This window comes from Salvelinus fontinalis, chromosome 11 (assembly GCF_029448725.1).
Source record: "Salvelinus fontinalis isolate EN_2023a chromosome 11, ASM2944872v1, whole genome shotgun sequence".
Lineage (NCBI taxonomy): Eukaryota > Metazoa > Chordata > Actinopteri > Salmoniformes > Salmonidae > Salvelinus > Salvelinus fontinalis.
In genome coordinates, this window is record NC_074675.1 from 23,120,588 (window position 1) to 23,147,588 (window position 27,001).

General features: G+C 45.4%; 3 protein-coding genes across 3 annotated transcripts in view; 1 reads left to right on the forward strand and 2 right to left on the reverse strand.

Moving 5' to 3' along the window:
- Window positions 1–1,602: 1,602 nt before the first annotated feature.
- On the reverse strand, window positions 1,603–8,695 carry LOC129865320 (protein mono-ADP-ribosyltransferase PARP12-like). The gene is made up of 8 exons (XM_055938004.1): window positions 8,298–8,695; window positions 7,802–7,937; window positions 6,396–6,660; window positions 6,174–6,269; window positions 4,346–4,472; window positions 2,956–3,124; window positions 2,465–2,585; window positions 1,603–2,244 (listed from the first exon to the last, which is right to left on the reverse strand). The coding sequence occupies exons 1-8, from the start codon at window positions 8,624–8,626 to the stop codon at window positions 2,144–2,146; spliced, it is 1,344 nt and encodes a 447-aa protein (XP_055793979.1). The 5' UTR covers window positions 8,627–8,695; the 3' UTR covers window positions 1,603–2,143.
- Window positions 8,696–9,378: 683 nt separating this feature from the next.
- Window positions 9,379–16,213, forward strand: LOC129865319 (KICSTOR subunit 2-like). Its single transcript, XM_055938003.1, has 3 exons — window positions 9,379–9,989; window positions 13,743–14,031; window positions 14,730–16,213. Exons 1-3 carry the CDS (start codon window positions 9,749–9,751, stop codon window positions 15,547–15,549), a joined length of 1,350 nt encoding a protein of 449 aa, XP_055793978.1. The 5' UTR covers window positions 9,379–9,748; the 3' UTR covers window positions 15,550–16,213.
- Window positions 16,214–17,235: 1,022 nt separating this feature from the next.
- The window catches only part of LOC129865318 (SLIT-ROBO Rho GTPase-activating protein 1-like), a 31,314-nt gene continuing 21,548 nt past the window's right edge, over window positions 17,236–27,001 (reverse strand). Inside the window, exons 5-23 of the mRNA XM_055938002.1 lie at window positions 26,678–26,740; window positions 25,853–26,044; window positions 25,576–25,704; window positions 25,183–25,404; window positions 24,954–25,055; window positions 24,181–24,378; window positions 23,982–24,066; window positions 23,667–23,694; window positions 23,503–23,536; window positions 23,261–23,321; window positions 23,037–23,114; window positions 22,817–22,951; window positions 22,096–22,201; window positions 20,974–21,198; window positions 20,682–20,755; window positions 20,114–20,294; window positions 19,590–19,703; window positions 18,764–19,085; window positions 17,236–18,613 (exon numbers count right to left, since the gene is read on the reverse strand). Of these exons, the coding sequence (XP_055793977.1) occupies window positions 18,191–18,613; window positions 18,764–19,085; window positions 19,590–19,703; window positions 20,114–20,294; window positions 20,682–20,755; window positions 20,974–21,198; window positions 22,096–22,201; window positions 22,817–22,951; window positions 23,037–23,114; window positions 23,261–23,321; window positions 23,503–23,536; window positions 23,667–23,694; window positions 23,982–24,066; window positions 24,181–24,378; window positions 24,954–25,055; window positions 25,183–25,404; window positions 25,576–25,704; window positions 25,853–26,044; window positions 26,678–26,740 (2,772 nt within the window). The 3' untranslated portion in view covers window positions 17,236–18,190. The remainder of the gene's footprint in view (window positions 18,614–18,763; window positions 19,086–19,589; window positions 19,704–20,113; window positions 20,295–20,681; window positions 20,756–20,973; window positions 21,199–22,095; window positions 22,202–22,816; window positions 22,952–23,036; window positions 23,115–23,260; window positions 23,322–23,502; window positions 23,537–23,666; window positions 23,695–23,981; window positions 24,067–24,180; window positions 24,379–24,953; window positions 25,056–25,182; window positions 25,405–25,575; window positions 25,705–25,852; window positions 26,045–26,677; window positions 26,741–27,001) is intronic.

Sequence of the window (27,001 nt, forward strand, 5' to 3'; positions counted from 1 at the left end):
AATGAAATACCCATAAATATATTTTTATGTTTCTTTTCCCCCATTAAAAACACTCTTACATACCTGTCTAGGTTGGAACTGTTGCTGTTAAAATACAATAAATGATTTTATTCTGAACTGGAATAAACGGATTGATCACATCACACAGATGTATAACAGAACACACACACAGGCTTTTTGATCGTGCAACCCTAAGTAACAGTACAGATACAAAAAAATGATGTCCTGCTGTACATCTTACTGTATAGATTATTGTTGATAGAAGGTCTAGATTGGAACTGTAGCTCTTAAAATACTTGTTTTTTTTATTCTGAACTGGAATAAACTGATGTATCACCCAACACAGATGTAGACCAGAAAACACACACACAATCGTAATGAGAGAGGTGTGGGTGGCTGGTTTTCAACAAGCATGTCTATTCTGGGCTCAGTTTTTGACACTGTTTCTGTACTTGAGAACCCTGACTTGCATAGGTATGTGGTGCCAAACTGGATCAGAACATATACTGCTTACTCAGTCAAGCAGGCTTCCTGCTGCAGATGAGCAACCCAGAGTGTTTGTCTCAAAAAGTATCTTGCCTCAATCAGTGTATTCCAGTTCAAAATAAAAAATTATTTATTGTAACAGCAACACTTACAACCTAGACTTGTTTTCAACAATAATTTCTACAGTAAAATGTACAGTAGGCCTGATCATTTTTTATCTTCATCTGTACTGTTTCTTAGGGTTGCACTTTCAGTAGCTAGTTAGTTTGCTTTGGCTAACGTTAGCTATTAGCATTGTAACGTTACAAGGGACGGGATTTTTTTAAAGAGAAACTCACATCTACTGCTATGAGAGATAGTACTCCCTTATTTCTGCTTTTCATCGCCTGTTATAAAATGACAATGCCTTGCTAGCTGACTTTTCCACTTTCGAAGCACGGTTTCCTGAAGCATTCTGCCCTGTTCTGAAAGAACTCCTTGAGTTTACTGTCATGTTGTGCCTGGATGTTTGGTCAGGACGTGTCGTTTTAATAATTTGTTCGTTTCGAGACTCATTACTAAGCACTTCCCCACACAAAACAGATTGTGGGTGCTCCTCGTTATTTTTCAAAGTTTGTATGAAAGAGACAAAAAGTAAGCACTGTATTTGCGTTTCATGCCAATTGAGCTCAGTCAGAACTGGTGGCTACCATGAGTCTATTTCATGACAGCGTGAGTGATGGTGAGTCGGAATAACAAGTCAGTGGCTTGAACTACAGCGCTGCAGGGTGTGGGTCGCGGAGTGATCTTCAAGAAAACCAAAGAAAAAAGATCCGGAAAACAGCGAAGCACATGGGCATCTCCCTCTACAACCTCTCCCCAAACTGAGCAGACTGCTGATAAGCAGAGAGCGCAGTTGCACTTTGCCAAATTAATGAAATAATGATACATTTACCCATACTTTAAGAAACGCTGATCTATATGGTTTTCCTTTAGAATATTAGGGCCAAATGATGTTCATAATAAGGCTTCTGTGTAAATAATTATGTTAAATATGGGGAGACATGAAAATGAGTATGGTCTTGAATAACAGAAAATAGACATGTAGAAAAACTATTCCACAAATAAACATGCCAGACCAGTCTATAGTTTTATTATCACATCTTCATCTTTACATAAATATAGAGATGCATGCTAGGAAATAGAGTTATATACTAGACTGCGATGAACTCAAAACGTGATATTCAAAATGTTAAAATATACAGAGAAATTCAAATACTTCCTCATTTGTCTACAGTCAGAAAGTTTGTACATAAAAGACGAGTTGTATTTAGGTATTGATACTTGATTACAGGAAATGTAAAAACAGACACCATCTGAGGGCACCGGGGTTTTCCAATGAGCAGAAAAAAAGTAATTGCAAACAAAATGCATATTATATCAGTAACATTATTTCAAATGAGCAACACACTGTGATTTCCTGTTGCTGGCTCCTCATGGCTGTACCAGGTAGTCATCCCTGTGGTATTGAGTAACTTACATACCGTATTGTATTAGGGTGACTGTCAGCCAGTCCAATTTTTTCCCACTCACCAGATCCAGAGTAAATGTACTCCATTCATTCAGAGAGGAACAGATCTGCCCATTTATTCCTCCTCTTTATTTTCTCTCTCTCTCTCTACGGTGCAGTCTTGTTCTCCACTTCCATGATGGAGATGAAGCGTGGTCGGCGACGCACCCTCCTCTTGGTGTTGTGTTTGGGGTTCCGCTGGTACATGTCTGCAGGAAGGTTTGAAAGTGGAGGACAAGTTGATGAGGAGAGGGGCAGAGGCGATGAGGGTAGGGAAGAGAAAGGGTACAAAAAAAAGAGAAGGAGGAGAGTTCAAAGAGGAATGACACCTTGTCCTGGTCACTGTATGTTTTGATATAAACATATTGATCGGGTTTATTTCAGCTATTTCAGTGCAGGTGTATGTTGGGGATGTACTAAGGGCTTTACCTTGAAAACTGAGGTAGTAGTTGCGGTGACCTTTCATAATGGTGACCTCAGCAGATCCGTCTGCCAGGTACGCTTCCTCCAGCTCCCGGGACGAGAGGGACGTTCTACGCTGTTTATCGTCCTGACCGCAAGACAACCGCAACACCACCACATACTTAGGCCGGGATTCAATCCAAGGCATTTTATAGAGTAGCACACTGGACAGCCGACAATGCAACTTTTAATGGTAATTTCCAGACGTTCACAGGAGATAGAATTAACGGTAAACGCTGTGCATGTCGGCTCATGCTAAATTAAAACTCAAGAGTAATGCGCTGCTCTATAGAGCGCCTGGCATTGAATCCAAGCTCTTATCAATACCGAATGCTCTGAAACCGTAACTCAACCATAACAGCACCACTACTTAACATCACAGAATCCTCACAACCATATCTCAACCACAAAACAACAACCGCAAAACTCAATGCCTTCCATTTTCCCACCAGACTCACAGGTCTTCCAAACTCAATCCAGTTCTCGTGGTCGCCCTTGTAGTACCACAGCCACTCAGTGGTCAGGATGTAGTGAGCTGGCTTTGTTACAGAGGAAACCGTGGAGAGGCGCCGCACGGGGTCCGACTCCTGTGTCATCGTTAGGAAGTCTACTGGCCGAGATCCTGGACTGAGAGAGAGAGAGATGTTCATGGATTATTTTCATTTTACAGTCAGACTTTACGGTATGTTGCCTGTAAAAAAAAAATCTGCAAATGTTTTTTATAACCCAATTCATACAGTCCAATTTTTACCACACATTCTTGCTTGGATAAGCCTTTTATATATCCTGTGCACATGCCAGCAAGTTTAAGAGAGAGTACATGTGGGCCGATGTGGGTGGTCGTCAGTGGTGGTCAATGCCGTTTAAGATGAGGGAGGACGATTTTTTACTTTATGAGCATTAACCAAATATAGCCTACAGAAACTCACACTGATTAAGACAAGTCACAATATTTTGGTCAGGTAGGACAAGGCTACTAAATGACTGCAAGAGCAAAATAATCCACTTGTTAAGCTACTCCACATACTGGCAAAATGTTCTGATCAGTGCTAATGAATGAGTCAACTAAACAAGATGATCACGAGCAGCACTCACCTCAACTTAGCTAACATTTCCACAGCCTAATTGTAGCCTAACCAATATCCAAATGGAGATTCAGTGAAAATAAAAATCTGACATTAATTAATTTATCAAGAGTCCCCACGCTTGTCTCAAAGCCGTGCAAAGCGGTGCTGAAATAGTTGACTACACACGGGTAGGCTATGCTTCAAATGTAGTATAACAATTTGATGACTTTCGGAGTTTCGGTAAGCAACAATTTAATGCCTTCAATTGCATTAGCCTACTTTATTCCAATATGTTCATCATTCAGTGATATTTATTCCCAAAGCAACTTTTTATAGATCCATCCAGTTGTGGTTAAGAAAACAGTTAATGTAGTGGGTTATGCTAAGAGATGGGTGAAGTGACATGCCTCGCAAAGTTTAGAACTGCCAGGAAGAAAGTAGTAAGGGCAATGCCTAGCAACCATCATTGGTCCATTGTTGATATAGTCCCAAAATGTTTTGCATGTCAGAAATCAAGTTTTCAATAACTTTCAAAATACAAAAATACAGACAGTATTTTGAGTGGAATTTTCCTTTAAGAGCATAGTGCGTGCCAATGCAGCCTCAGCATTACGGCTACATTTCATACTAAGCCATAGGCAGAACTTTACCTCAATCATGACTAGGTCGGTTCACGGAAATAAAGGTTAGCGGGATGCTAAAGTTGGCGGGGAAACATATTGGTTTGAAACGGTGCATAAGAGTCCACTTTCAACTTTAGTGGGCAGCGGTGAACCCTGACCTGTGTGTGTTCCGGGGATCACAGAAGGCTCTCTCGATGTCCTCAGTGTGATGCAGGTGTATCCAGTCGTTCCCATCAAACACCTCCCACTTATAGGGCAGGTTAAAATGCACACAGATACACTGGTCTGGGCACACAAACGCATTACACAAACAAGCATGCGAGAACCACAACCAAACATACCAAAAGCATAGAAATATACCAACAGCGGAGCATCAAGTCTAGGTCCAAAAGACTCCTTAACAGCTTCAACACCCACGCTATAAGACTAATGAAACATTAATCAAATGGCCACCCGGACTATTTACATTGACCTCCCCCCCACCCTTTGTTTTTACACTGCTGTTTATTAGAATAATAGTGAAGACATCAAAACTATGAAATAACACATATGGAATCATGTAGTAACCAAAAAAGTGTTAAACAAATCAAAATATATTTTAGAATCTTCAAAGTAGCCACCCTTTGCCTTGACAGCTTTGCACACTTTGCATTCTCTCAACCAGCTTCACAAGGAATGCTTTTCCAACAGTTTTGAAGTGTCACCAGCAAAGCACCCCCACACCATAACACCTCCTACTCCATGCTTCACGGTGGGAACCACACATGCAGATATCATCCGTTCACCTACTCTACGTCTCACTAACACATTGCGGTTGGAACAAAAAATCTCGAATTTGGACTCATCAGACCAAAGGACAGCTTTCCACTGGTCTAATGTCCATTGCTCGTGTTTATTGTACCAAGCAAGTTTCTTCTTCTCATTGGTGTCCTTTAGTAGTGGTTTCTTTGCAGCAATTCAACCATGAAGGACTGATTCATGCAGTCTCCTCTGAACAGTTGATGTTGAGATGTGTCTGTTACTTGAACTCTGTGAAGCATTTATTTGGGCTGCAATCTGAGGTGTAGTTAACTCTAATGAACTTATCCTCTGCAGCAGAAGTAACTCTGGGTGTTCCTTTCCTGTGGTGGTCCTCATGAGAGCCAGTTTCATCATAGTGCTTGATGGTTTTTGCGACTGCCTTGAAGAAACTTTCCAAGTTCTTGACATTTTCCGGATTAACTGACCTTCATGTCAAAGTAATGATGGACTGTCATTTCTCTTTGATTATTTGAGCTGTGCTTGCCATAATATGGACTTGGTGTTTTAGCAAATAGGCCTATCTTCTGTATACCACCCCTACCTTGTCACAACACATCTGATTGGCTCAAACGCATTAAGAAGGAAAGAATATCCACAAATTAACAAGGCACACCTGTTAATTGAATTACATTCCAAGTGTAATCTCATAATCTCATGAAGCTGGTTGAGAGAATGCCAAGAGTGTGCAAAGTTGTCATCAAGGCAAACGGTGGCTACTTTGAACAATCTCAAAAATAAAATATATTTTGATTTGTTTAACATTTTTTGGTTACTACATGATTCCATATGTGTTATTTCATAGTTTTGATGTCTTCACTATTATTCTACTATGTAGAAAATAGTAAAAAGAAAAGCCCTTGAATGAGTAGGTGTCCAAACTTTTGACTGGTACTGTACATGTACAACTTACTTCGACTAACCTGTACCCATGCACATTGACTTGGTACCGGTACCCTCTGTATATAGCCTCCTTATTATTATGTAATTTTGTGTTCCTTTTTATTTTATTTTTTACTTTAGTATATTTAGTACATGTTTTCTTAACTGCATTTCATGAACTACATTGTTGGTTAACGGGTTGTAAGTAAGCATTTCAGGGTAAGGTCTACCTACACCTGTTGTATTCTGCACAGGTGAACAGGCAAAAATACATAAAAACATAACATCAAGTAGAAGAGAGCTCACCCTGGAATCTACAGTTCCTGCGTATGAAATGCAGACAAATCTCCTTCCTGTCCTCTTTCTTGATCACAGGCCTGGAGACCAGCTCACCTACACGCTCTGATACACACATATACAGAGCGATTATACACATACTGCAGATCAGGCCAAGAGAACAGCTCAGTTGCAAAAATACTGCAGATCAAGCCAAAAGAACACACACACTCCAGGTGAGGGATTCAGTACCTTTAGCATTGTAGGGTGTAGTGGGTGTGTTGAGGCGGTGGAGGTTCTGGTAAACAAAAGGCAGATCGTTGATGATGTCACCGCTGAGGCCCCTCTCCTCCAGCATGCGACGGCCATGCTGGTCGATGACGTGCTGCCTCTTGCACTTAGGCCCGAACATGCAGTCATCCTGCACAAAGTGCATGCACATGTGCACTTTGGTGCAGCCATCCCTGAAGGTGCATGCGCCGTGGGGCCCAGAGCCCTTGTTGTAGTGAGAGCACACCTGATGTCAGGAACACACAGCAAAAATTGTCAGAGACAATGATTGTGGCAATGCAGTCACACATAGCCAACCAGAGAGGGGCTGAGCCAAGCAGTTGCCTTTAGAATACATGGTCATCGTCAAAATGATCTAACCTCGCACACCAAGAAGTTCTACTTTACCTCTTTGGGTAACGAATACTTCCGGGGACAAACCCACATCAACAGCGTAAGTTTTTATATTTCCTTTTTTTTTGTATTCTTTAAAAAAATATAAAAAATATTTATTTGCTTTTTTTCTTTCTTTTTTTTTTCTTTTTTTTTTGCACACAGGAAGTCCCACAGGTCCAAGGTGTCTTCATCTCAGATCACTCTTCTCCGACATTGGGCTTTAGGCTGGACATGGTGGTATTTGTAGTGTTTTTAGTTTTTTTGTTTCGTCTTTAATCAATTTCATCAATTTACTGTGATACTTGTTTAGACATTACTCTCGGAAAACTGAACACGTTTTTTCCTTTTTTTTGTTGAGAAACTTGTTTGTGGCTCCGAGGCCTCCATATAGTTGTCCAATCAGATTACAGGTGCATCTGGTTCGGAAAGGTATCGTCCAATCAGTGTGCAGGATTCACTTCTCACTGAACCTGCCTATAAACTCATCCAGAATTCCCTTCCCTGGAATGCCAGGATGTAAGCTACTCCTGTCCTTCCCTTTTTGGGGAGATAGAATGAGTAAGAGATAAAAAGAAAGAGAGAAAAAGATAGAAAGATGGAGGAGTTCTACGCCTTCCACCCATGAGCTCGTACACAAAGAGCACTCAGAACACTGCTATACTCCCTGAGGGCAGAAACCTGTAATGCAGAAACGTCCCACATTTTACTTAAGGGAGCAAGACTTCATGGATCAAGAGAGACAAATTCACATACAAAGAGAGCATGAGACACAGCATTGCATTTCTACTGTATTCATCTAATGGAGAAAGTCTACAGGGGCTTAGGGAGAGATGCTAGGGATTGGAACAGGGCTCATTTCTTAATGGAGACCGCCAGGCCTTGGTAAGGCTCCATCCAGGTGTGTAGTGGGGCTCTAGTCAGTAGTCGAGCGGCCTGTGCTGTATATTCTCTGTGTGTGTTCGTTTCTGTGTTTGTGTGTGTATGTGTGTTACCTCCGGCAGCAGGGTGGGATCATTCTGCAGCAGTAACAGGAACAAGTCATCCTCGTGCAGCTCATGCAGAGTGCACTCCCTCAGGAGTGTGTAGTTATGCTCCGAACGCACGTCATGTGAGAACTTGCACTGCTTCCTACAGAGAGAACAGCACACACAGACAGACCGGAGTAGAGTATGTAAACAGACAGGAATGTACCATAAAGACATCAAGCATAATTTTGCTTTTGTGTAGGCTACTGAAAATTCATTATCATGATATGCCTTGTTCCAAATCAAGGAATTTAAGGAAACAGGCAATTCTGATGATAATAATAAATGTGCTACCACTACCTTACACACATTAGTGTACTAGACTAGATGATGCAGGTGTTATAAGTCCAAATTGATCAATACAGAATAAAAGGGGCGTGATAGCTATCTCATCTATGCTGCTGCTAGCTAGCCACTCCCCAACCCTGTAAAAATTACTCACCACGGTCGAGGTTTCTCTTACCTGCCTTTCCCAAATCTACAGTTTCCATAAACAAAATATTTGCAAAGGTGAAGCTCCTGGCAATCTCTGCAATCTTGTTTTGTGTAATTTTTGCATAGTCGCAGCGACGTTTTGGCGACAATCACACAGTCAGTTCCCCATTCGTCCGTTCTCTCTTGGTTCCGCACCATAACAAACCGAGAACACTTCTTTACAATGTACCAAAAGTCGTCCTCAGTTATTTCAACACGCTGGAATACTTTCCTGTGCAATTGCTGGAAGGCTAGGGAACCTTTGTTGCTGCATAATATACTGGTGGCATGATTAATTACTCTGGAGTAACTGGACATTTTTGGTGCCTCTCACTTGCGGATGAGAAGGCGGAAGCAGAAAACCAGCAACAGATTGGCAGTGCTAGTAGTTCTACTTTCTCAACGCAGGGGCGATCGCGTTCAATTCAGAGCATCACAGAAATGCAATGGCGATTGTCGCCCCGTTGTGGATAAAAGTGGAAAGTTCTAAATATCAAGCATTCTATTTTCAATGATCTGTTAAGCCACACATGAATTAGATGTACCCCCTATATTATACTATTGATAAAAAATATTGGTCGTTGTGGTGTAATTTTCCTCTCTCTCGGGTCTGTGGTCACTGATTATTTCACCCATCTGTGAATGATTAACAGTGTGAGAGATGAAAAAGTGCTTAGTGCTATCCAGTACCCTTGTTAACCTTAACAATAACCCTTACCTAACTCCAACCTTCTTCTTCTTGCTGTGTGGCAAAAATATGCGGTGTCAGGTTTTAGCAGAGGACATTTTTTTCTAGAGTATTGAAAACAGTCGTTTATGTTTGACGTCAAATGCTGCTAACACTCACCCCAGAAAATCTGAAGGGTGTTCAAGGATACTTTAACGTTTGCAGGTCTTGTACGGTAAATCAAGATGGCTTTTCGTTCCCATGGCATAGGGATGGCATGGCACTCCCTACAACTTGGTAAGTACTTAAATAATAACACAGCTCTATCCAACGAAAATGATGGAATTAAACAATTTATTTTCCTATTTCCATTCAAGTGTATTTCTGTATCTGTGTTTTTTTTAACCACTCCAAGTCAGAAGAGGGCGCTAGACGTTCAGATTGCAACGCTTCCGCCAGACACTTCTGCTTTGCCGTAGTGTTGTGATGTGAATTGAAACCAAGATGGCGTCTACGGAATAGCTAGTTAAATTGGTATACAATATTTCATTTGCCGCATAATGTTTTATACATTTCGTTTGTTCTATGTCAGTGTTAGATTAACAATACATTCTGACAAATTCAGTTTGGGCCGAGAGAGGTGTTGCTAAATTGTTTTACCTAGATCTCTAGCTAGCATGATAGCAGTAGTATCGAGCAAGTATGCGACCAGTTTAGAACGGTAATAAATGTTCTATTCACAAGTTAACTTGCTGTATTAGCTATCCTAAAGCATGATGGAGACTCCGCGTGAGGAGGAACTGCGGCCGGTGCCTCGTGAGCGGGCGATTCTGGAGAGTTTCTTCACGCAGCTCGGAATGTTCTCGTTCGACCGGGCGAAAGATTATGTGGAGAAAGAGAAGGACAGTAGCAAGAGCGCAGGGGCCATCTGGGCCGCTCTCCTTGCCGCCTTCGCACACCTTGCCGCAGCGGAGAAGGCCTATCACAACATGACGTTCCTGGGACAAAAACTGGGTAAGAAGCACCGCATGTAAACACGCACTGACAGAAAATGTCATTTTTGTTGCACTACAAAACTCATTGGTGTGGCAAAATGACACCCCTCAGTGCAATTAATGTAACCTATCACAAGTGGGACTAGTATCACCATGATGTTATTATCCAGACGAGAAAGTCACGTTCCATAATAGAAAGTTGAAGTGTAGGTTTCAAACAGCAGGTGGCGATACAAGCCCACATTTTTATGACTTATGTATTCAGCAGCACATCACGTTGATATTATGGGGGTAGGAGGAAGAACGTACAACTGGATAAAGGATTTCCTTTTTGGAAGACTTCCTTACCCGGATAGACCTATCAGGCAGCTAAATGGTGGATAATGGTACACCACAGGGGAGCGTGATTAGACCTCTGTTGTTCTCAATCATAATCAATGATGTTTACTTGCAGTTATGGCCGGAAATGGGGAGGTCATTATTTGCAGATTATGGGGCCTTATGGAAGAGGGGAAGAAATGTGACATACATAGTCAGGAAGGTACAGGAAGCAATTGATGAGGTAGAGCAGTGGGGATTCAGGTTTTCTGTAGAGAACTCTGTGTTCTTTACCAGGTGGGAGATGATATATGCTTGAGGTTATATGGAAGAAACCTGGAGAGGGTGGGGTCCTTCCAGTTCCTTGGGGTGTACTTTGACACTAGATTGACCTGGGCAGAAGCCATTGATAGAGTGATGGGAGGGTGTAAGAAGGTGCTAAATGTGATGCACTGTCTGATGGGGAAGGAGTGGGGGGCTGGGCGTTCCTCATTGAGGACCATGTACAGTACCAGACAAACTCATTCAAGGGTTTTTCTTTATTTTTACTATTTTCTACATTGTAGAATAATAGTGAAGACTTCACAACTATTAAACACAACACATGGAATCATGTAACAAAGTTAAACAAATAAAAATATATTTTATTCTTCAAAGAAGCTATCCTTTGCCTTAATGACAGCTTTGCACACTCTTGGCATTCTCTCAACTAGCTTCACCTGGAAATATTTTTCCAACAGTCTTGAAGGAGTTCCCACATATACTGAGCACTGAGGTCCAACTTATCCCAAACCATCTTAATTGGGTTGAGGTTGGGTGATTGTGGAGGCCAGGTCATCTGATGCAGCACTCCATCACTCCCCTTCTTGGTCAAATAGGCCTTACACAGCCTGGAGGTGGGTTGGGTGATTGTCCTGTTGAAAAACAAATGATGGTCCCACTAAGCCCAAACCAGATGGGATGGTGTATCGCTGCAGAATGCTGTGGTAGCCATGCTGGTTAAGTATGCCTTGAATTCTAAATAAATCACTGACATTGTCACCAGCAAAGCACCACCACACCTCCTCCATGCTTCACGGTGGGAACCACACATGGGGAGATCATCCGTTGAACTAGTCTACATCTAACAAAGACACGGCGAGTAGAACCATAAATCTTGAATTTCGACTCATCAGACCAAAGAACAGATTTCCACCAGTCTAATGTCCATTGCTAGTATTTCTTGGCCCAAGCAAGTCTCTTCTCATTGGTGTTCTTTAGTAGTGGTTTCTTTGCAGCAATTTGACCATGAAGGCTTAATACACGTAGTGTCCTCTGAACAGTTGATGTTGTGTCTGTTACTTAAACTCTGTGAAGCATTTATTTGGGCTGCAATTTCTGAGGAACTCTAATGAACTTATCCTCTGCAGCAGAGGTAACTCAGGGCTTCCTTTCCTGTGACGGTCCTCATGAGAGCCAGTTTCATTATAGTGCTTGATGGTTTTTGCAACTGCACTTGAATAAACTTTCAAAGTTCTTGAAATTTTCCGAATTGACTGACCTTCACGTCTTAAAGTAATGATGGACTGTCATTTCTCTTTGCTTATTTGACCTGTTCTTGCCCTAATATGGACTTGGTCTTTTACCAAATAGGGCTATGTTATGTATACCAACTCTACCTTGTCACAACACAACTGATTGTCTCAAAAGTATTAAGGAAAGAAATTCCACAAATTATCAAGGCACACCTGTTAATTGAAATGCATTCCAAGTGACTACCTCATGAAGCTGGTTGAGAGAATGCCAAGAGTGTGCAAAGCTGTCATCAAGGCAAAGGGTGGCTACTTTTAAGGATCTCAAATATAAAATATTTAGATTTTTTTCCCACACGTTTTTGGTTACTTCATGATTCCATATGTGTTATTTCATAGTTTTGATCTCTTCACTATTCTACAAATGTAGAAAATAGTCAAAATGAAGGAAAACCCTTGAATGAGTAGGTGTATCCAAACTTTTGAATGGTACTTTGTTGATTTGATACGATCTGTAGTAGACTGTGGCAGTATAGCGTATGGTTCGGAAGCCAGGACCTCATTAGAAAGTCTGAATACTCTGAATATGTAATGGGGCGTTTCAGACCTCCCCAGTGGCTGCACTACAGGTGGAGATGGGGGGATATGCCATTGCAGATTAGGAGACAGCAGCTGGCAAGGAATTATCGGGTCAATCTACAGGGACACGGGGTGTCTCATCCTGCGAAACGGATTCCACATGCATGCTAGAAACATGAGTGAGGACAGAACATGAGCTTTGGGTGGGTGGGTAATACCCAGGCGAAGGAGATGGGACTGTATGGGAGTTCAGTCCAATGGTAGCTATTCCTGTAAGTCCACCATGGCTACTCCTGCCTAGTTGATCTAGAAGTGTTGGAGAGATGACAGAGATGGGGTGTTGATTCATCGGATTTGTTTAATAGACATCTGGATACTGTGTATCAGGAATTTGTGGCCATTTACACAGACGGTTCAAAAGATCCAAGGACAGGATGCACTGGGTCAGCATTTGTATTGCAGGAATGTGGGGTGGCAGTCAGGAAACGTATTACAGATCAACTGGCTGTATATACGGCGGAGCTGATGGGCATACTGTTGGCCTTGAATTGGGTGGAGGAAGTCAAGCCAGCCAGAATAGTTATTTGCTTTGATTCATTCCGTGTTGATGAGTTTTCAGTCTGTTAGCTCACGTAGCAGGCAATACCTGCTTTGAGGTACTAGAAACCCATGGCAGGATTAGACAGATGGTTATACAGATAAGATTTACTTGAGTCCCAGCCCATGTGCGGGTGGAGGGGAACGAGCACTTAGTAGTGGGGATGTTGTAGATTCAATGAGCACAGCAGAGGCAAAAAGCCTGATATGGACAGTGATGGTGCAGAGATGGCAGGAACAGTGGAATAGAGATACTGAGGGAAGGCATTTATTTGAAGTACAGATGAAAGTCTGGGAGGGGAGGATGGCAAGAAGGAACAGAAGAAAGGGTGCTATTTTTACAAGATTAAGGGTGGGACACAGCCGGTTGAAAAATTATTTAAATGTGATAGGAAAGTGTGATTCTTGCCAGGAAACAGAGACAGTTGAGCATGTATTGTTACAGTGTGGGCAGAATCAGAAGGAAAGAGAGAGGATGAGATCTAGTATGAGGGTGGCGGTAATGCACCATAACGTTAGATGCCAACCGCGATAAACTCCACTGAAGAAAGACAGCACATCACATCTACCCCACACTGAGGGGTTGGCTGGAAGTGGATGTTTACAGTATTTAACCCAATTTCCATTTCCCCTGAAAATCCGGTTGTTGGGACATTAAAACATCAGCTACGTTAAGTTATAGCTCCCCAAACAACAATTTCCAACATGGACTGTTTTCTCTACGTTGCTCCAATATGTTAAATCAGGATCATAACCCACTCTTGCAGGCGGACAGTCGTTCTTCAGCCGCAAGGACTCCATCCGCACCATCTACACCTCCCTGTTCAACGCGCTGAGGAAGGTGGTGACCATGGGGCGCCACGCCCAGCCAGGCTCCGCACCCTACCTGGAGGACCTGCTGTCTCACCTGTCGGAGCAGCTGTGCCACTTCACCCAGGCCCGCATGGAGATGGCTGACCTGTACGAGAAGATGCACGCGCTGGGCAGCCAGAAGAACATCAACTCAGAGGAGCTGGTCGCCACCCTCGAGGCAGTGCTGCAGAAATACAGCTCCAGGTGGGTGGGACGTGTCATGTGTGTAAGATCAGCTGTGTGTGCAGGCTGTAATAGTGTGTGAGTGGCTGAGAAATTGCAGAAACGAGAGTATGGGGAGGGGGGAGGGAGGGAGGGACGGGTGGTGGGCGAGCACGACAGGGGAGGGAGGGGTGGGGAGATTTCTGCTGAAATCAGCAGATGTAAAACTTAGCTCAGCCGGAACCAAAGCAAGCCCAACACAGAAAAGCCCACTGTGCGGCAGAGTCGCAGTTCACACTGCAGCGAGTCACAATCTGGCACACATGGGTGGTTGTGCAGTCAGGGTTGAAGGTGACTTTCTCGCACAGCAGTCGACACTGCCAGGAAACGTAATCAGCACTGAGAATACACAGGTTATTAACTGCTAATCAGGGCCAGAACCTCCACACCCAGTCGCACACACAAATGTGCATAGTGCACACACCCTTAGCAGCCCAGAACATCAGACACATCCAATGCTGTTCTACGGCCACAGTCCATCTCTTACGGTATATTAATCAGCATTAGTGCTAATGGGGCTATTTATCATTAGGATAATTGGTCTTACAGAATAGTGAACACGATTGATTCGTAGTGGAGTGTGATCCGTTAAGGCTACCATCTGACACCACCAGCATTTCTCCCTTACATTAGATATGGCTTTCTCTCCAATGACCCCTCCATCTCCTCCCTACTCCCAGGTTCCACCACCCCATCCTGGGCCGCTTGGAGGGGGGCTTCCAGACAGAGGTGGATGTGGTGACACAGCTCCTGCGCTGCCAGGCACAGGTGTCAGAGTGGCACTTCCTGCCCGCCCTGCTCAGCCTGCACGGGGCTAGCTCTAAGCTCACTGCCTGGGGACAGCTCTTCCAGCGCCAGAGGGAGACCCGCAAACACCTGTTCGGAGGCCAGTCCCAGAAGGCAGTGCAGCCACCCCACCTGTACGTGTGGCTGCAGCGCCTCCAGGGGGCGCTCCTGGCTAAATTCAGCTTCTACTTTCATGAGGCGCTGAGCAGGCAGACGGTGTCCGCAGACATGAAGGCCCTGACAGCACGCACGGCGCCCGATTACCACGGCAAGATCTGTTCGTTTATCCGCAAACACGATGCCAACAACGTGTCGCTGGTGTTCGACAACCGCGGCTTGGACAGCTTCCAGGGCCACGGCTACCACCACCCGCATTCGTACCGCGAGGCGCCCAAGGGTGTGGAGCAGTTCCCCGCCGTGGTGTCCCTTCCCGGGGGCGAGCGGCCACTCACGCACTGGCCCAACGTCATCATGATGATGGGCGACCGCGAGGCGGAGCTCAACACGCTGGAGAAGGTGGTACACTTCTACGACGACAAAGTCCAGAGCACTTACTACCTGACCCGACCAGAATCGCACTTCACCCTGGTGGTCATCTTCGATGGCAGGAAGTCCGAGAAGGACTCGCACATCACCGCCTTCCTGCAGGAGATCTCTGGCTCGCTAAGGAACTCCAAACCATTCAGCACCCTCAAACCTGGCTCCAAAGGCTGAGAGAGAGAAATGCCCTACTTCATATACATCGTAAACTGACTGTCCCCATAAAGGGGAAGCGTGCGTGTGTATCGTTATAACAGAGAGACGAGGGATTGTTCCAGTTCCGTAGACAGACAGGATGGACAAAGTTGTCTAATCATTAGGAAAGCTTCTTGAGTAACATTGTTGCAATATTCTGATTTGGTTTTAGCTTCTTAAAAATGAGTGGCCAGGACCTTTTGCTTTACTACTTGATATTTCAAATATAATTAGAACCTCGGCATTAGCTTGTTTTTAAATCAGAGAATGGCTTGAACCCGTGGTCCAACTGTTGGTTCTGTTGAGCATCGTGCTTTGAATCCTTTAGTTTGTTTTGCCAAATCAGTTCCAGACCAAAGATGTGCGTCACTGACTATTAGACGCAGCGTGGCCTTCTCACAGTGAACTGCTCTATCGAGACTTTTGACCTGTTTCTATTCCAACACAGGATAGCCAACTTCCTATCCCCGTCAGGGATGTAATGATGCGATGTACTGAAAAATCTTTTGCTTAATTTATGTATACTTTTAACATTTGTTTGTTTACTGTTTTAACAGAAGTGCTTAATTTGGTTTCACTGTATGTCATCTTATTTAGCTGTTTAATTCCCGAAATAAAGTTGAGACGACTGTAGGAAAAAAAGCACCATTGACGTGTGTGTGTGTAAGAGGTGCTTTCACATGTTTCGGAAGCTACTTAAGACTGACATTATTGAGTGTTCAGACAGCCAACTGTAGCACTTCCCATCCCCTTTTCCCGACCCCACTCACACTCCGCAGGTGATAAACGAGGCAATAATGAACGCTCGACTAACCAAAACGCACTTGTTCATTTCTTCCCTTTTATTTATAATATAAATACAACATCAATACTATCCACTTGGGTATAAGAGCTCGTCTTTAGGAAGCTCAGGAGTTTCAGATACAGCAACAGACTAAACCATTTCCTTTAATTGTCAGACGCATTCAGAGAAACCAACGTCCCTTAAAATGCACCTGTTCACATGTTATAATGCTACATGCCAAGTACACCATTTTTCCTATACATTAAAGTGCAACGTCACAATAGATTAACTCTAGGATTCATAATTCAGTCTTCTACTAAACACTGATTATTTCCTTCTAAGTGCTGCTGCTCTCCGTTCAGGACATGCGTGAGTGGATTAAATTCCCCACAAAGACTAGGGGAAAAAAAAAAAAAAAAAAGGCACTTTCACATTGACACACACAAACCGATGCACACCCATAGCCCATTCTTAAAGACACACATCCCCAGTACTGCTCAAACACACACACGCACACACACAACAGTTCCCAACCCAGTAAAGAGGACACATTCAGTGTGCTGCTGTTCAAGTGTATTTTGGGCATTTACACTCAAAAGCCCCAGCCTGTTTGCTTACTGTGAACTTAAGGTTATTTCGTGACTTCAGAGTAACACAACTAGATGCACCATATTCCCACACACACCACCTGCCAGCACACGGAAACACACACATGCGCCCCTGTCCTGCACATGTTCTGTTACTAAAGGCAGACATGAATAATCCATCATTTTATCCACCATCGCATTTACAAAGGAACAGAATGAGGGCAGGCAGAGGAAACACACACAGACAAACAGGGTAATGGGAAAGAAATCACCCAGGCCGAGGGAATCGTACTGGAAAGAAATCACCCAGGCCGAGGGAATCGTACTCTACAAACTCCTAACCCACTCCACTACTGTACCTCCAAACTAATTCCCCTGGCCTGTGTGTGTATCGGTTAAACACGAGAAGGCTGTTTTCTAGTAGTGAGCATTAACGCCTCTGTGACATTATTGCCCACTGAACATTCAAATAGAGAGCCGAACAGTCGTTAAATACTGGAACATTCATTAAATAGCTGAACATTTGTTAAATAGAATGTGAGTTTTGTCACCAATGCCTCGAGAGGCTTCGGTTGAGGCATTAGTGAGCTTAGCTGCGGAACCAAGTGAAATAGAAAATAATTTAAAATAAGATCACACAGACATCTGCCCTTATGTTTCCTCTCTGTGTGAGCCTCCCTTTACCCATCAGGCACATCTTCACTCCGCATTGTCCCTTTCTTTCGCATCGCCAATGAAAAATCGCTCGTAGATGCAGCAGCCAATCGAAATACACTAAGAACACAGCAGCCTTTTGGTGATAGACCTTCATTAGCTGAGGAGCCTTTTGTCATTACATAGTCAACGTTCACATAACTGAAACTACATTTCACTGGAGGAGAACTACACTTCCCACACATGTGTGACTACATCTCTTTTACAGGATAGGGCTTCTGCTTTCTTCAGCTTATACCTTTTTTTCTTGTATTTCTCCCATTCAGCAGTCCCAATTATACATAGCTACCCTTTGATAAATGCTTTGATACATGGAGAACGTGTATCCTACACACCAAGAAGAGAGTACACACCAACCTGACGACACACATAAATATCATGGCATATCATAGATCATATATTATTTTGTATTACTACATAAAACCCTTTTAGTTTCAGATCTGTCCTACCGCTTTCTACCCTTGTTCAGGTTTCTAAACAGTAAGCAGGTACCCTGTTCTCCCACTCCCACTCTATTTTGGCCTGGTTTGGCTCATCACATGGTGCAGGACTTGTCCAGGAGCGGGGGCAGAGGGGGGGTGTTGCTCTTGGGCGGCACCAGGGGTTTGGGCCTCAAGGCTGGGGGGCGAAGCGGAACTCCCATACGGAGTGGAGCCCCCACTACGGGCTTGAAGGAGCCCAGGGTGTCGGGGGAGGGGTTGGTGGATCGGATGGGTGCGGGAGGGGGGCCGGGGAGGGGAATGAGGGGGCTCAGAGGGCTGAGGGGACTAGGGGTACCAGGAGTCCCTGGGGTGGAGGGGGTGCTGTGGGGGCTGGGCGACTCGGAGGAGCAGGCTGTGATTGGGCTGTTCTTAACCTGCTCCAGAGTGTCCAGGACCACGTCAGGAGCCGGTCTGCAGCCCCCACGCTCCAACTGCCTCAGCTGCCCCAGAGCCACACTCACACTCTCCTCTATGTCCTAAAGAGAAAGGGGAACGAGGAAAGAGGGAATGGCAGAGAGAAAATATAAGATGAAGTATAATTTGATGTGTGCAGCAGCTGTTTGTTTTTTGTATAATTACTATATGTACTTGTGTGTGTGAAAGTATGTGCGTGTGAGAGAGTGTACCTGTGCCAGTGTGTCTGGGTCCAGGGTTCTGGAGCTGAAGCCGTGCTGTCCGCTGCTGGAGCGCCGGATGGGCGTGTCTTCAGGCCGACGCAGTGAATCGCGGCGGCTCACGGTAACCGTTACCGCGGCAGTGGAACGGCGACGACGCTCAGGGCTGTCGAGAGGCGGGGTTAAGCCAGTGCCCCGCCCCAGAAGGAGCTCCCGTGGGCTGAAGTGACCAGTGACGGGCGGCGAGTTCCTCTCCAACACACTCCCGTTACCATGGTCTTTAGAGCGACCGAGGGGGCGACGGAAAATGTCAGTCCGCTTCCTGCGGTGGCTGCTGTGGAGAGACGTACAATATAGACCGTTAGCTAAGATTAGAGCTTGACTAAATCAATACACTCCACAAACCGCTAGCATAGTTTGTTAGCTTTGTGCAATTTATAGGTATGTGGTGGGCTATTGTGTGTTAACTACTGACCTGTTGTAGGTCTCAGGCGATCTAACTACTGACCTGTTGTAGGTCTCAGGCGATCTAACTACTGACCTGTTGTAGGTCTCAGGCGATCTAACTACTGACCTGTTGTAAGTCTCAGGCGATCTAACTACTGACCTGTTGTAGGTCTCAGGCGATCTAACTACTGACCTGTTGTAGGTCTCTGGCGATCTAACTACTGACCTGTTGTAGGTCTCAGGCGATCTAACTACTGACCTGTTGTAGGTCTCTGGCAATCTAACTACTGACCTGTTGTAGGTCTCTGGCAATCTAACTACTGACCTGTTGTAGGTCTCTGGCGATCTAACTACTGACCTGTTGTAGGTCTCAGGCGATCTAACTACTGACCTGTTGTAGGTCTCAGGCTGCCTGTCAGTAGGAGAGCTCAGCTCACTTCTGGCTCTCTTGTCATCATTGCTAGTGCTCCCACTGTCGCTGTCCACTGTCGATGCAGAGTCAGGCCTGAAACACCACACAGCACCTCTTACCAACCAATCAGTGTTAAACAGAACCTGTTACCCAACCAATCAGGGCACTCTAACTAATCAGACAAATGATCAGTTAGTCAATCAATACCAGTGGCCAGTAATTGTTCACTCCAATCAATTTAATTAATAACTTAGGTCATCAATCAATTTAATCAGTCAGTCAATCAATTAATCAATCCCCAAAAACACGTTTAAAGAATCAAAAAGGGGCAGTTTCTTTGATAAAAATGAGTTGAGCACGTACATTTTCATTCAACAGTTAATTTGATAACAATCCACAATGGGATGCCGCTGTAGGCATATTTTACAGACATGTTCTCTTGGCATGGTTGTGTCACTTAGCGTGTATGCTATGTGCTAGCTATGCTGTAGCCGTGTACTTGCCTGTCCTTCAGTGTTATGTACTGGTGAGGCACCAGGCCATGGGTGCCGTTGATTCGCCCCTCCCACCAGTCATGTGATGCACGCTGGAACAGCTGCAGGGTCACTCCCTTCTTAAAGGAGAGCTCCCGCCCCGACCGGCCCGTGTAGTCAAACCTGGCCACTGCCTCTACTGCTTCCCCCTCTGAGAGACAGAGAGAGAGAGGAAGAGAGAAAGAGAGAAATGGAGAGAGAGGGAGCGGGAAGCGGGAGGCAGAAGGACAGAGAGATAAGAGCCAAATCATATGATCGAGGGGGACCTGTCAATCACTAATGTCCCTGGCTTGACCTTCCGAGCTCAGCCAATGAGGAACGAGGGGAAAGTGAAATCAGAGCATAAGAGTCTTAGCTAGCCATCGCACCGCCTCCCCCTTACAATGGGAATCACACACTGCACACAGCGAGAGACGACAGAGGGAGAGAGGGGAGTCTCTATGCTAGCTGTTGCCATGGAGACAGCTCTCTATCCATTGGTGGATAAGAGAGAGAAGCCCACTGGGTGATTGTGCAGAGGTCAGAGGTCAGAGCGTACCCTCCTCACTGGTCTGAGTCTCTGTGCCGCCGTCAGGCTCCGCCTCCCCACCCGGCTCGCTGAACGGACTCTCGCTGGAGAGGATAAAGGGAGAGAAAGAGAGTTTGGGTGTGAAGGGAGGGAAAGGATGAAAAAGGGAGTGTAAGCACCATAACTGCAGCAGTCAGCAATGTTAGACAGACTTGCTAGAACCGGGCCCTCTTGATACTTCACAAAATGGATGAACAGAAGGATAAAAGCACAGATGGATGGTTGCAAGGCTGGAGTATACAGTATATTCAATCTGTCTCACCAGTACTGGTCTCCAGTCATGCACTTCTCGTAGACAGGCCCAGGCAGCTCCGGGGGGTTGGGGAAGATGTTGTCGTGGTGCAGGATGACCGTCTTGATGACCTCATTAACATGCGCCTGGCAGGCCACCTGGTCCAGGGAGTCGGGCGTGGGCAGCAGGGTGGGGCCGAAGACGATGGCCAGGTTCCCAGCATCCATCATGTTCTCGTCGCTGTACTGGGATAAGCTGGGCAGGGGGCACAGGGCAAAATGTTACTACATAAACACCACATCACATGACCAGGCAGGAAGTAAAGCGGAATGTTCATCATACTCATACCGAATACTGCAAATCTAACACTCTGCAATCTAACATTCAGACTCTGCTGTGGTAGATCACACCTGCACCTCACACTTCTCCCTCTCTCCTCCCATTCACACTTCCTCCTCCATCTCTATTTGGAGCTGCAGAGATGAGACATCGTGTTCAGCCAAATACAAACAGACAGACCGTGTTGTATGTGGTTCTGTGTGATCTAGACTACCGCAGACCTACATGTTCTCGACTAACCCAGTTCAACACTAGTCCAGACCTGGTTCTGTGTGTTCTCGACTAACCCAGTACTGGTTCTGTGTGTTTCAGTGTGCTCTAGACTAACCCAGTACTGGTTCTGTGTTGTTCTCTGGGTTCTATACTAGTCCAGACCTGGTTCTGTGTTTCTATATGTTATAGACTAGTCCAGACCTGGTTCTGTGTGTTTCTATATGTTGTAGACTAGCCCAGACCTGGTTATGTGTGTTTCTATATGTTATAGACTAACCCAGTACTGGTTCTGTGTGGTTCAGTGTGCTCTAGACTAACCCAGTACTGGTTCTGTGTGGTTCTATATGTTATAGACTAGCCCAGACCTGGTTATGTGTGTTTCTATATGTTATAGACTAGTCCAGACCTGGTTCTGTGTGGTTCTCTGGGTTCTATACTAGCCCAGACCTGGTTCTGTGTGTTTCTATATGTTCTAGACTAACCCAGACCTGGTTCTGTGTGGTTATATGTGTTCTAGTCGAACCCTGTACTGCTTCTGTGTGGATCTGTGGGTTCTAGACTAGCCCAGACGTGGTTCAGTGTTCGCGTACAGACACTCACTGGTTGAGGAAGGCGAACAGGTATCTCATCACGACCAGAGTCGCCCGTGGAACACCCAGTAGAATCTTACGAATACACTGAGCTCTGTCATACAGGCTCTCTATACCTGTGGGGACACACACACACACTGTCAGTAATATTCCCAGGAACTCATGAGGTGTAATCCTGAAACATCCTGAAATATAAGCAGCCCAGAGAGAGAGGTTTCAGAAAGACAGAAAGAGACATGGCATTGGAGACGTGTGTGGGAGGGAGATAGAGAGATAGAGAGAGATGCAGAGAGAGAGAGATGTATAGCGGGACCCATTTTGACAGTGCCAAAATTGAATGTATTACTCATAAGACATTTTATTACTGCATTTCAAAACTGCTCTTTCTGTCAATGAACAGGCACTGATCATTTAGGGAGACCTAAAACTAACAGTGCATTTATGTGAAGCATGCAAAGCAATTGGAATCTGTTGCACTTTAAATCCGTTTTGAATTAAGGGCCGTATCGACTGGTGAAAAGGTCATTTTTACAACACATTGAGTGTTAGAGCTGTCCAAATGTCACCTGCATTCATGGTAAATCACAAAACCTTCACAGCTGATACTTTTTACAAACACACACTAATTGCATACACACAAAAAAAACACCGCTCCCCCCCCTTTAAAACAGTGACCCCTGTCCTCCTGTCCAGCCACCTCCCACACCATAGAGGAAGGAATTGCTACTCACGGACACAGGAAATTAGGTCGTTGAACCTTTCCTTGGGAAAGAGGGGGTTCTCCAGCCCCCGGAAGTAGAGCTTCAGCACACCGGCCACCGAGTTGATGTCATGGTTATTCTCCTCGTCAATCAGGGGATCGTTACCTTGGCAACAGAGAGACAGACGTGGTTAGTTTCCTTTCCCCTGACCTGGAAGCACAAGTATGATGACCTCACGGTGACCTCTCACCTCTCTCAAATGAGTTCTTGATGTCGTTGACCTCCACCTGCGACCCCGACACACGGAATATGCCCTGGTGCTGAAGACCTGAAGGAGACGGGAGGCGGTTATGAGAGTCTAATCATGTGTCAGTACACATCAGAGGAACTTGAAGAGGACTTGGCTCCTAACCCCTAGCCCCCAAATAGGCTAAGGGGAGGATCCACCATGTTGTTTTCAACAGAAGGACTCACCATGGAGGTTGATGTAACGGATGGAGCTCTCCACCAGCAGAGGAATGGCTTTAGTCGAGTCCTAAAAAACACATCCAGGCAATTAAGCAGCCACCAGAGGCCAACCACACACACACACACACACACACACACACACACACACACACACACACACACACACACACACACACACACACACACACACACACACACACACACACACACACACACACAAGCAGCGGGAGGAACAGTGGAAACATTACCTGGTGATTGCTATGGGAGTTCTTTCGTCCACGGCTAGGGGAGAAACAGAGACAACAGTGACTCCTTTTTAATTTGCAGAGCTCAAAGACGAGAGATGAGACAATTGAAAATGTAGAAACGGATAAAACAGTGATTCAGTCAATAACATGTTTAAGAGCTATACCTGGTGGTCAGCGTGTCTGCTATATACCCTGGAGAGACATAAAAGACACAGGCAGACAGAGAGAGGGCAGGCTTTTTTTTAATTGTCAGACAGGGAGGGCATTAGCACATAAGGTATATTTCTCAGCCATAAAAAAGGCAGTGAGAGAGATGGCAGTTACAAAAAGATAGCCTTGTTTGACCATCCTGATATCGCAAGCTCACATTGTTTCACTACACGGATTCAAGTGAAACAAAACGAGAGCCCAGCGTGGATCAGGCTAACAAAGAGAAAGAGAGAGATAGAGAAAGAAAGATAGAGCGTGAGATCTCTTACCCTCGGCCATGGCTTTCTTCAGCAGGTCGTGCTTGGCCTGTAGTTTGGAGATCAGATTACTGCCCTCCAGATACTCACGGAACTTCTGTGGACCACAGACAGAAGAACATGCAGCGTTTATTAACTGTACATCTACCTAACTGTCTACATCAGCTAGCCTGTGTGTGTGTGTGTGTCTGTCTCTGAGTGCGTGTCTCACCGTGAAGTAGAAGAGCTCAGTCTCCTGTTGGTTGGCACGGCGCTTGGCGAGGCTGGGTTTGTTTAGGTAGCCGTCCGACACGCTGGACTTGACCGACTCTGAAGAGGGGCTGTGGGTGAAACTCTGGGAAACGTCATAGTCATCCAGCACTGTCATGTCCTGAAGGGTGGTGAGAGTGGCCCCCGATGTCTTCTTCACCTGCGGGTAGGGGAAATAGAGTTAGACCAAAGTAGTCGCTCACAGATTATGTGTGGTGTATGTGTGTGTTCATGTACTTGTGGATATGAGGTTTGAGCAAGTGTGTGTGCACATCTTAAATCTGTATGATGCAGGTGGTGTGTGAGAGTGTTTATTTGTGTATGGTAATTACAGTGTGTGTGTGTGTGTGCTGAGACATGCAGATGCAGCTCATTACTCCAGTCTTCATCAGCATTTCTGTGCCCTTCAGGGTTAGATAACAGCTGCCCTCCCATTCCACAGCAATCCATATATAATCTTCTCAACCGTAATACACACTCCAAAAACACACTATAAATAACCAAAAAAAGCTCTAGCTTCAGGGCACGAAAATGGTTTATTTGTAAGTCTGCATCTGTCACAAAATCACTCCAACCCAACCTCCCTCTCCTCCGTCCCACAGCATGTGGTCAGAGAGTCAACCAAACTACAACACAGCACACTAGGAAACTGTATATGTCTGGTCTCACCTCTCCAGCAAAGCACACTGGGAAACTGAAGTACATTTGACTGTGTGATAAATGTGTGTCTCTCACCTCCTCGTTCTCTATCTTCAGGGTGGAGAGGCGTGACTGGAGCTGCTGCAGCCTAGATGTGAGCTCTGCCTGCACCTGTGGCTGGGCGGCTATCTGGGTCACCTGACAGGAAACAGGAACAACACACAGCATGACCGGGCGCCTACCTGGTGGGGGGGGGGGGGGTCACTGTGTGCGTACATCTGTGTGTGAATCCGTGCTTGTGTGTTTTTGTCCTTTCCGCACTCACGGGGTCCCCCATGTGGGGCTGGAAGCTGAAGCGTGGCGGGGGGCAGAAGGCGGTGGGGTAGAGGCCCAGCAGGCGCTGTCTGTCTCGGGCAGGATCCAGGCCCTCTACAGCCCCCTCCAGTACCTCCAACCCTGTCCGCCTGGAGGCCTCCAGACTCAGCTCTGCAGACAGGTAGGTCTTCAATGCACGACTCAGACTGGAATGGTACCCCAGGTCACAACACTGAGGGAGGGAGGAGATAGTAATGTGTTAGAGAAAGAAAGTCACACCTAACACTTTTTGTCAACACTGCTTAGGTAATAGTGAAATCGTCTTGTTTGTTTGTGTGTGTGTGTGTGTGTGTGTGTGTGTGTGTGTGTGTGTGTGTGTGTGTGTGTGTGTGTGTGTACTCACGTCTATGATATCGGGCAGGTCGTGGATGTAGTATTTGAACACGGAGGAGTTGGTGGCCTCCATCGTCAGAAGGTACTCGTTCCTGGCCTTCAGAGACTTCAGCTTGTTCTCAGAGTACTTAGCCTTCCTCTGGAGAGAGAGCGACAGAGAGAGAGCAGAGAGAGGGAGGAGAGAGCGAGAGAGAAGGGTGAGGAGAAAATAAAAGTTAGAGACTTTAAAAAATATATATATAAATGAATGCAGTAAAGGAGAGGTTGTCCCTCATGTGTATCTGTACCTTCTCCCTCATCTTCTCCATCTTGCGGGCGGCGTTGCGTCTCTGGTGGCGTTCCTCTATACGCATGCCGAATAGCGGCTCCACCCCCCCGCCAGGCCCCACTTTGCCAACCCCCACCTGACGTTCGGCATCCCTCAGCTTGGTCTCCGCGTTCAGCGTCTCCCCATGGTACATGTGGTATGTCTTCATCACCTAGCAACCACAGCCCACAATGCATCCATCTGTCAACAACTCTGCCCAGGGCAAATAGTTTGGGTCGTGTTCAGAAGGCACTAGTGGACGGAAAGGTTTTGACATGGAAAGCAGAAAGAATGCTCCTCATTGAACGAGTTCAGGTAGTACCTCCTCCGTTTGAAAGTGTTTTCTCCTGTTTCGTGCCTACTGAACATGACCTTACTGCTCATACCACAGTCACCTATAGAAATGCATCTGACAAATGTTGCCCACCATTGGCAGAGTTGCACCCAACCTAAACCTCCCTTCACCCTGTGAGGGTAGGAACAGACCTGTCCCCTCGAAGTTCTTGCTAGCTCTTGTGTTTATTTATTTACACCAGAAGCTTTTTAGGCTTCACTTAACTAAACTTAACGCTCAGCAACTTTCCTTTGCAGCATATGGCTGAAATTACAAGTATTGGTAGAGCACCGAAAAAGTGACTCATTCCTCAAAGTTCATGTTGCAATGTTTAAAATGAAAGTGTGGCAGTTTTTGATGATGTATTGTTTAAGAACAGGAAAAGTGACAGTAAAAAAAAAAAGCCTTCAACTCCCTAAAGTGACATGTTTAATGGAGACAGTGTGTGTGGCAGTTATACATGTCACTTACGGTGTAGAGTTCATTAAGGAGCTTCATCAAGTCCTCCTGCAGCTGAAAGGTGATCTCTTTACTCTGGGAGAGGAGGGAGGGGAGCAGAGTGGGTAGACGAGAGAGGAGGTATGGCGGAAGAGATAGAGAAGGAGAGAGATATTTCATCAACACAGTGGAGAAGGGAGGTCATCACTGCAAATGAGAATCGTTTCATAATCCGATAAAGAGGGCATATGAATAAATAAATCCATCCATAAACAGATGAATCCATAAATAAAACATATAGTGGCAGGAGCCGGGCTGTAGCTCCTAGCTCCTGTGTGTGTGTCTGAGTCCTCATGT